Source organism: Mustela nigripes, chromosome 18, assembly GCF_022355385.1.
Source record: "Mustela nigripes isolate SB6536 chromosome 18, MUSNIG.SB6536, whole genome shotgun sequence".
Classification (NCBI taxonomy): domain Eukaryota; kingdom Metazoa; phylum Chordata; class Mammalia; order Carnivora; family Mustelidae; genus Mustela; species Mustela nigripes.
Window position 1 is genome coordinate 15,006,032 of NC_081574.1, and position 8,942 is coordinate 15,014,973.

General features: G+C 49.3%; 1 protein-coding gene across 1 annotated transcript; it reads left to right on the plus strand.

The window, feature by feature from the left end:
* Positions 1–1,557: 1,557 nt before the first annotated feature.
* Positions 1,558–5,886, plus strand: SLC25A4 (solute carrier family 25 member 4). The gene is made up of 4 exons (XM_059384138.1): positions 1,558–1,812; positions 3,148–3,634; positions 4,150–4,290; positions 5,429–5,886. Exons 1-4 carry the CDS (start codon positions 1,702–1,704, stop codon positions 5,584–5,586), a joined length of 897 nt encoding a protein of 298 aa, XP_059240121.1. The 5' UTR covers positions 1,558–1,701; the 3' UTR covers positions 5,587–5,886.
* Positions 5,887–8,942: the final 3,056 nt, after the last annotated feature.

An 8,942-nucleotide genomic window follows, 5' to 3' on the forward strand; every position in this document is an offset into this window, starting at 1 on the left:
TTTGTGCAAAGTACGTATGCCCTCAGCATATATCCCCGGGTAGCAGCATTATTTTTAATCGTGAAAACAAGAAATATCTCTAATGCACAAAGTGAAATGTTTAGGCAACTGCTCAACAGTAACAGAATGGAACCCAGCTATTATGTGGATTAGTTTGACCCATGAAAGCTGGAAGAAATAAAGCTGACTCAGGGACAGATACGTCCACAGAGAAACTCTTAAGTTTCTTGGGACACTGAACCATCTCTTACTCATAGTGAATCTGCGGGGTCAAACTTTGTTCCTGGTACAGGGTAAATGCTACAGGGCTTGTTGAACAAATCCTCCAATGGCTTTTCTATTAATGCTGAATTCTTGACCTTCTGCCTGCTCTGACCTTGATAAACTTGCATTTGCTAGCTTTCACGGGGCTCGCCTAGATTTCTGGACTCTAGCCTGCCCAGCCTCAGATAAATGCATACCCTTCGTGGTCCTGGCACCTGACTAGTGACCTCTGCTCTACTGAGGGCTCCATACCCCGGGTGTCAGACAGCTGCAGTTCAATTAACAGTTAACATGAAAGGCTGCGCACTCATCAGCAAACTTATGAAAAAATAAAATGCAAAAACTTTGTCAAATATACAAAAATTGGGAAGAAACTTGTAGGAGCCTCCCCAGTCCTCAGTGCCTAGCATGAAGAGGCAAACAACAGACAAGGATTCGACCTTCTCTTACTTGACTCCCAGTCTCCCAGCTGCTTAGACGGGAAGGCGAGCAGCACTGACCCTCAGGAAGCCGCCACCCGCCCGGAGAGCATTCTGCCCAGATTATGTCCCCAGATTCTGCTGACAGCGGAGCAGCACATTGAGCCCTTACGGGATTTACAAAAGAAGCGTCCTGTAAGGCCCGCTGTAAGGCCCCGGTTGTGCCCCTGCACTCGCACTCGGGCTTTCCCCTCTCCCGGTGGCGCTGGAGGCCAGGGCCGTGAAGTATTTCGTGGTAGAATGAATGGTTGAGGGACTGAATGAAGGGAAGAGGGGATTCGGGGCAGGTTGCCAGATTATGAGCTAATCACAGCATCAAGTGACGTTAGCATTTATTTTGGAGGATCTTAATTTGCGAGCGCACACAACTCGGAAGAGGCCCACATCCGAGCAGGGAGCGTGGTGAGGGCCGGACAGGGCTGCGAGGAAGAAGAAAACAGCCCGAAATCCCTTGGCCAGGAGCGGGTCCCGTGCAGGCCCGAGGTTAAAGCAAGCCGCGCTTGAGGCATCGGTCCCCTGTCTGTCCCCAGGTCGGCCCCAGCCTAAGCCTTCTGGTGCTATAAATACAGCGGCCCACACGCAGCAGAGACACGGTGTTCCCTCGGCTCGCCGGGACAGATAACATGAATTTGCCCTTTAAACGTCCCAAGCTCAAGGCACAGCCCCCGGCCCACCCCTGCCTCCCGGAAGCGCCTTCGCCCCGGTTGCCCTCTGCCGAGGAGGGGGACGGCGAGGGGGTGTCCAGGCACCTGCCCAGCCAATGCGCGGTGCGCGCCGGGCCCCGGGGGTCCCTCCTCCTCTCGCGAGACGCCGCGCGGGGCATATAAGGAGGGCTGCGGGGCGAGGCGAGCGGCCCCTTCGTGTCGCGCGGGGACGGAGAGCGGGTGGCCGTGCCTGGCCGGGCGGAGGCGAGAGCGAGCGCGGGGCTGCCGGAGGCTGTGTGCGCCCGGCTGTCACCATGAGCGATCAGGCGTTGAGCTTCCTGAAGGATTTCCTGGCCGGCGGCATCGCCGCTGCCGTGTCCAAGACCGCGGTCGCCCCCATCGAGAGGGTCAAACTGCTGCTGCAGGTAGGCACGGCGGGGGCGGGGGCGGGGGCGGGGGCGCGGGCGCAGCGAGCCGGGGGCGGCAGGGCGCGGGGCAGGGCGCGCGGGACGCGGGCGAGCTGCGGCGGCGAGGGGGCGCGGAGCGGGGCGGGCCGGCCGCGGCGAATCTGGGCTAGGCCACGGGCCCCGGCCTACGGCGAAGGGGAAGGTGCCCTCTGCGTGGAGGCAGGTCCGGCATCCCTGGCAGATTCCTGGTGTCGGGTGGCGCCCAGCGTTCGGGTGTCTATATATGGAAACCCACCCCGGGTAGGTTACAGCCAGCCAGAGCCTGCTCCTGGGACGGCACTGACCCTCCACTTAGGTCTCCGAGGTCGACCTCACCTTTCCATTTTCAGGTCCCTTGCACCTTTTGTCCTGCAACCACCTTCTACAGCACAAACCTCGGAATAATTATTGGCCCGAACCTCGCATAGTGTGTCCCATGCACCGTGCTGTAGGCTGACATTTATTTCATTTATCTTTCTGTAAGCTGTTAGGTATTATTCCCACTATTTTACAGCTGAGGAAATAGGTTTTGAGAGATGAACAGTTTTCAGAATAGACTCATGTTGTCTCACCTCGTCCCCAAATCTTTTCGTCTGCCGTCTGGTCTATGGCTTCTCTTCCTCCTTCTCATCCTGTCTATCGTGTCTCTCTTCTTGCCCAAAAGGCAAGGGCCCCTCAATGAGAAACTCCGCCTCCTCGATTTGGGAGTCAAAATTATCATGAAGAAAAACCCCAGTTGCTCACTCACAGCGACAAACCGCTCAATAATTAATTACTTGCGTAATCTGCTAGAAAATTTTCAGGCTCTAATACCCAGTGGATTTATTCTACTTCTGTGAGAGCATCTACTCCTCCGAGATCCTGGTCTCCAGGGAGACCCAGTGAGACTGAGGCATCATTATCTCCTGCCTGTCCATTGTGTGTGTGTTATATCAGAGCAGGTGCCCTAGAGGGCAGGAATCTTTAATCATTTCTATCTCCCGATAAGCCCCTAGCATAGTTCTCATACCTAGGAAAAAGGCAATGCATAAATGACTCTTTACAGTGGAGTCTTTTCAGTTTATTTGGGGGGAAGAACCTTTTCTCTCAAGTGCCCTGATAATTGAGGCAAAAGCAGATTTTTTTGGCTTATTATCCCAGTAGCCGATGTACTTCTTTAGTTAATATCTGCTTGATTTTCCCATAGATTTTTTAAAGAAAGAAATTCAAAGAGTTGTAAACGTTCATTTGCTCCTGTCCTCTTTCCTTCTCCCTCTGCTCTGGCCATCCTCACCCCATCCTCCCCTCCCTCCATGACCCCCCTCCCCCCCGCAGGTCCAGCATGCCAGCAAACAGATCAGTGCCGAGAAGCAGTACAAAGGGATCATTGATTGTGTGGTGAGAATCCCCAAGGAGCAGGGCTTTCTCTCCTTCTGGAGGGGTAACCTGGCCAACGTGATCCGTTACTTCCCCACCCAAGCCCTCAACTTCGCCTTCAAGGACAAGTACAAGCAGATCTTCCTGGGGGGCGTGGACCGGCATAAGCAATTCTGGCGCTACTTTGCTGGTAACCTGGCTTCCGGTGGGGCAGCTGGGGCCACCTCCCTCTGCTTTGTCTACCCGCTGGACTTTGCCAGGACCAGGTTGGCTGCCGATGTGGGCAAGGGTGCCTCCCAGCGCGAGTTCAGTGGTCTGGGTGACTGTCTCACCAAGATCTTCAAGTCTGACGGCCTGAAGGGTCTCTACCAGGGTTTCAGCGTCTCTGTCCAGGGCATCATTATCTACAGAGCGGCCTACTTTGGAGTCTATGATACTGCCAAGGGTGAGAGAGGGGCCTCAGGGGGTGTGGAGTGGGAGGAAGAAGGTCCCCAGGGGTCTGTAACTCACGAAGGACCGGATATTTATTAATAATCTTGGTTTTGTTCCTAGTCCCCGAGCTAAACGGATGCTTCTGAAGGGGTGGTATAGTGTGGATAAATAGCTAAAGGAGTCTCCTTGTCCTCTACTGAAATAAACTCTGGCCTTGAGTTATTCAGAGAGGAAGAAGGGGTGCCTGTCCCCCCCTTGCCACAGCTCTGTCAGTGACCTAGTTGAACTTGGAGCCCCTTCAACATGCCCTGCACCCTGGGCACAACTCTGGCTTCCCTGGACCCACAGGGCAGTCCCCAGCTTTGGCTGACTGCCTGGCTGTGAGGCACCCCCAGGGGCAGGTTCTTCCAGAAGGGTAGGGCATGGAGTTGGAGGTACAGTAGCCTCTTCTCCATCTCTGCTTGCTTTTGGCTGAGCTGCTGAGAGAAATCACGTCACAGCCATTTGGCTTCTTGCCTCTGCCTACAGGGATGTTGCCTGATCCCAAGAATGTGCACATTATTGTGAGCTGGATGATTGCCCAGAGCGTGACAGCGGTGGCAGGGCTGGTGTCCTACCCCTTTGACACAGTCCGCCGTAGGATGATGATGCAGTCTGGCCGGAAAGGGGGTAAGCCTGACACCTACTGGTCTAACACGCATTTCTCTGCCCAAGAGAAACACTGCAATGCTCTTCCCAGTCTAAACTGTTCTGGTTAAAATTACGTGTTAAGAACTTAGGAAAGAGGGGCACCTGGGTGGCTCAGTGGGTTAAAGCCTCTGCCTTCAGCTCAGGTCATGGTCTCAGGGTCCTGGGATCGAGCCCCACATCGGGCTCTCTGCTCAGCCAGGAGCCTGCTTCCTCCTCTTTCTCTCTCTGCCTGCCTCTCTGCCTCCTTGTGATCTCTCTGTCAAATAAATAAATAAAATATTAAAAAAAAAAAAAAAAAAAGAACTTAGGAAAGAAGCTTTATAGTCAGTCCCCTTAACACTGAAATAAACAGTGGACAGGAAATAACTGTTATATAATAAATATATATACCTGTTATATAATAAATAACAGTGGACAGGAAAATAACTGTCCACTGTTCCTTTAGAGAAAAGAGTGTGTTTCTATCAGAGATAAGAACATCAAAAAATGAGATATTTCGAGGTGAACTTTACTAAGTATCTAATATTATAGAGGCCGTAGCCCTTTTCCCTTAGAGCCCGAGTACAGAAATACAGGAAACTAATTAATTAGCTGGTTTATTTAAAAATACTGCTTTGGGGAGACGGTGCTTTTGTTGGGTGACATGGCCTGAAGCCATTTCGGCTTCCATAGGTTGAAACATGAAATTGCCATTTTTAGCATCAAAAAGTCAAATATCAGTTCTATTTGCTTCAGCCTAATAGTTTTCTCTCTTTTAACTGTGTCGGGCAATATAATCTGAGACTCTGCCCATAAGATTTTCCGTTCTCATCCATAAAAAGGGGGACCACCAGCTTAGTACTTCCACGCCACCCCATCCCTCCCACTCTATGGTCTGGCCACGTGTGAGTTAGCTGGTTCGTTGCCCCGGTTCTTTACCTGGTTTTGGGTGGAAGGAGCAGGACTGACCAGAGACACTGACAGTTCTGCAAGGAAGAGGGTGCCCAGCTGGACACCACACGAAGCTGGCGCTTAGCGCTCAAGTGACTGACCTTCCTAACACTGTGTGTATGCGTCTTGCCGAGGAAGAGCCTCTTTCCTCCAGAATTAGAGCCCTTACCAGCATTTGTTTCCGCAGCGGATATTATGTACACTGGGACGGTGGACTGCTGGAGGAAGATTGCGAAAGATGAAGGAGCCAAGGCTTTCTTCAAAGGTGCCTGGTCCAATGTGTTGAGAGGCATGGGCGGAGCTTTCGTATTGGTGTTGTATGATGAGATCAAAAAATACGTCTAATGTAGTTAAAACGCAAGGTCATTGGTTCCAGATCCATTGTGTGGTTTAATAGACTTTTCCTATGGGAAGTAAAAAGAAAGATCTGGGATAAAACCAGACTGAAAGGAATACCTCAGAGGAAAAAAAAAAAAAAGCTTCACTGAGTGTTCATTAAACCACAAATGTATTTTGTATTTATTTTACATTTAAATTCCCACGTCAGATATAAAATAACTTATCATACTTGTATAATTAACTGAAGAACTGATAATGAAGATAACCGAATGTGAAATCTCAATAAAGACCACTTAATGCACCATGTTTTTTTGAGTTCTTATTCATTGCTGTGTGGATTTAAACGTAAGACCACCAATGCACATTTTCTAGCATGACTTACATAACTCGGTGGCCCAGCTTCTGAATGTCAGATGTTCTACTGTGTGTCACAGGAGTACCTACAATGCTTAAAATGGGTGGTTTTCAAACTTTGGCGGCTTTTACCTGCTTTCTTTTTATCTTACCTCAGGCCGTGGTGCTGGGGGCTCCAAGGCGATGGCATGGATCCTGACTTGCATAGTCCTACCTGATTTTATGCGCTTTCATGCAACCCTCAGGAACTCTGAGATTACACTGAACAGTGTTGGGAGTTTTGTGAGGTGAGGAAATGTTCTGCCTTAGGGCCTTTAGAGAAGTGTGCTACTGAGAATTTTATGACAGTGGGCAGTATTCATTGACAATCAGCTAGCAAGCTAGTATTTAGTACCTGTTAGGCTCTGTGGAAGATACAAAAAGACAGAAACCAATTCTGAAAGAAACTTCATGGGGTTAGGAGAGAGGAATGAAATGGCTGTTATTATCTAATGTAATATTTAATATAATCTTGGTTGGGTAGGACTAGAAAGGGACATGAAATGTGGGGAGTGGTAGGAGGCAGGCCTGAAAGAAAATAGCGGAGTTAGATAACAGGTATAGAAGGTATCTGCCAGGGGTGCCTGGGTGGCTCAGTGGGTTAAGCCTCTGGTTTTGGCTCAGGTCATGATCCCAGGAGAGCCCCGCATCGGGCTCTCTGCTCAGCAGGGAGCCTGCTTCCCTTCCTCTCTCTCTGCCTGCCTCTCTGCCTACTTGTGATCTGTCAAATGAATAAATAAAATCTTAAAAAAAAAAAAAAAAAAAGAAGGTATCTGCCAGCACTTCTTTGCAGTAACAGTTTATCAAGACTAGAGACAAAGTCAGTTTTGGATATGACTCTCATAAACTAATGACCAAGAGAAAAATAATTACAATTTCTAGTTGGAAATTACTTCTGGTCCAGCTCATAGAGCACGAGCCTGTTAGCAACAATGCTGGAAACCAGTCCCTATACCCTAGGCAAAGCTTGAAAGGCAGGCCCATGTGTTTTATGGGTTCCCTGGCGGGTGGTTTGAGGGGTGTGGTGTCTCTGTTCCTCCCGTTCTTCACCCTCCTTCCCAAGCTCTCCCACCTACTCACTCCTACCTCCCCAGTAAAAAATCAGCTGCTTTTGTTTTACCACAACAAACAAGGTTCCATCTGCCCTACTGTAGTGCCTGTCTGTGCTGATGGGACAGGCTAAGGCATGCAAAAAGCAAGCTTCTCACTCAGTCCCATCTCAAGGCCAGGTCACAAACATGTAGTGTTAGGGGCCTTCTGGATACATTACCCTCATGCTGCTTTTCATCCAGTGAATGGTGTGAATGGTCCCAGTTCTGTTGCTGATGGAGAGGAGAGGAAAGCAGGGCAGGCTAGTAGGGCAGGAACTTCAGTGGAGCATAGCTCAGAGTAAGGCCAGCAGCCTTTTCAGTATTTGAAACCTTAAGAGTTAGGTGAGGGAGGAGCCATGAAGAGCAGCTGAGACCTGAAAGCAATGGATGAATAGTGGGTGGTCCCAGGCCAACCAAGAACCAAAATTGTTCTTGAGTCTTTACAGGAAATGGGAGTTTATTAAACACACATTATCTGCCACGTGCGAGTGACCCAGATGTCAGCCTCCCCGTTCTGCTAGGGTTACCTCGATGGCACTTAGGAAGTGTAGATTTGCCCAAAGGGCCCCCGAGTCAGTTCCTTGCTATAGTATTGCATTCACTGGTGACTCCTAGAACCAAGCCTCTGTCACGATGCTGTCATCTTCTGGCCGGGGACGTCATAGCTTTACAAATCCCCTCACTGTACCGTCACTGTCAAAGCTGTCACACCTGAAGCTCTGGGAAGATGGAAAGGGTTTACATTAAGCTAACAACTCAGAACCGAGCGCCCTGCCCTCAGGAATTCCTCACTTTGCTTTCTGCAAAGCTCTCTCCCTAAATGCAGCCCTCCTCTTACCACACCCCCTTCAAAAGTTCTTTCCATTTTTTATGCATTTACAGCTTGCCTCGACTGTGTTTAAATCTTAAACCATTTCCTTTCTGTTTTACCTTATGTAAAATACATAAATAGCACAGCTCGTGCTGAGACAAAATTGACAAATACCTACAACGTGCCAGGCTGTGAGGGAATAGAAGTTCTCTCTGCAAGGGCAGTGGTTCTTACTGATTTCACTGGAGCCCAGAACAGTGCCTGGGACACAGGCCATGTGTAGTGTTTGTTAAATTCAAGAACAAATGAAGAAATCAGGCACCTACAATCCAGAGTGAGAGAAACAGATTTAGGGGAAGGCGGGTCCTCCAGTTTGGTGGAATCTTGAACATGCAAAGGGTGTCGAGTGGACAAGTGGGGGCATATAATGTAACTGATAAAAATTTCTGGCTGCTTTACATTCGAATTTCAAGTCTTTAAAAGGACCATTTTACAAAGTCTACCATGCTATGAATTCCTTTTAGTTTTCTGCTTCTCTTGAATATCAGCCTTTTCATCCATCTGTGATAAAATTGACCCTTACTGGCAGATTGCGTATTTGCAAACTGGCCTCCGCTTTAAGATTTTATTTCTAACCCTTTTATGTTCATTCGTGGGTACTGCCTGATACACAGCTGAGGTCAAACAAGGCCAGGCAGGCTCTGCCCTCTTGTTTCAGCTGTCACACTCTAAAAAAGGGTCTTCACATTTTCGTGTTTTGTTGGTGATTTCATGGTTTAAAACGGACCCCCAGCATAGTGCTGAAGTGATGTGCAGGGTTCCAAAGGGCAAGAAGGCAGTGATGTTCCTTGTGGAGAAAATGTGGGTCACAAGCTTCCTTCAAGCATGAGATGTATACCACAACCTATCAAGTGCTGCTGAAGGGGGGCACTTGGGTGGCTCGTGGGTAGAGCATGTGACTCAATCCCAGGGTCATGAGTTCAGCCCCTATGTTGGGCGTAAAGCCTACTTTAAAAAAAATGAGCCGCCGGACTTTTAAGCAGGGAACTGACTTCAAAATTCCATTT

Coding starts and splice junctions, on each gene's coding strand:
- SLC25A4 (XM_059384138.1), top strand. CDS start 1,702: ATGAGCGATCAGGCGTTGAGCTTCCTGAAGGATTTCCTGGCCGGCGGC. Junction 3,635..4,149: donor AGTCTATGATACTGCCAAGG/GTGAGAGAGGGG, acceptor CTCTGCCTACAG/GGATGTTGCCTGATCCCAAG. Junction 4,291..5,428: donor GCAGTCTGGCCGGAAAGGGG/GTAAGCCTGACA, acceptor TTGTTTCCGCAG/CGGATATTATGTACACTGGG.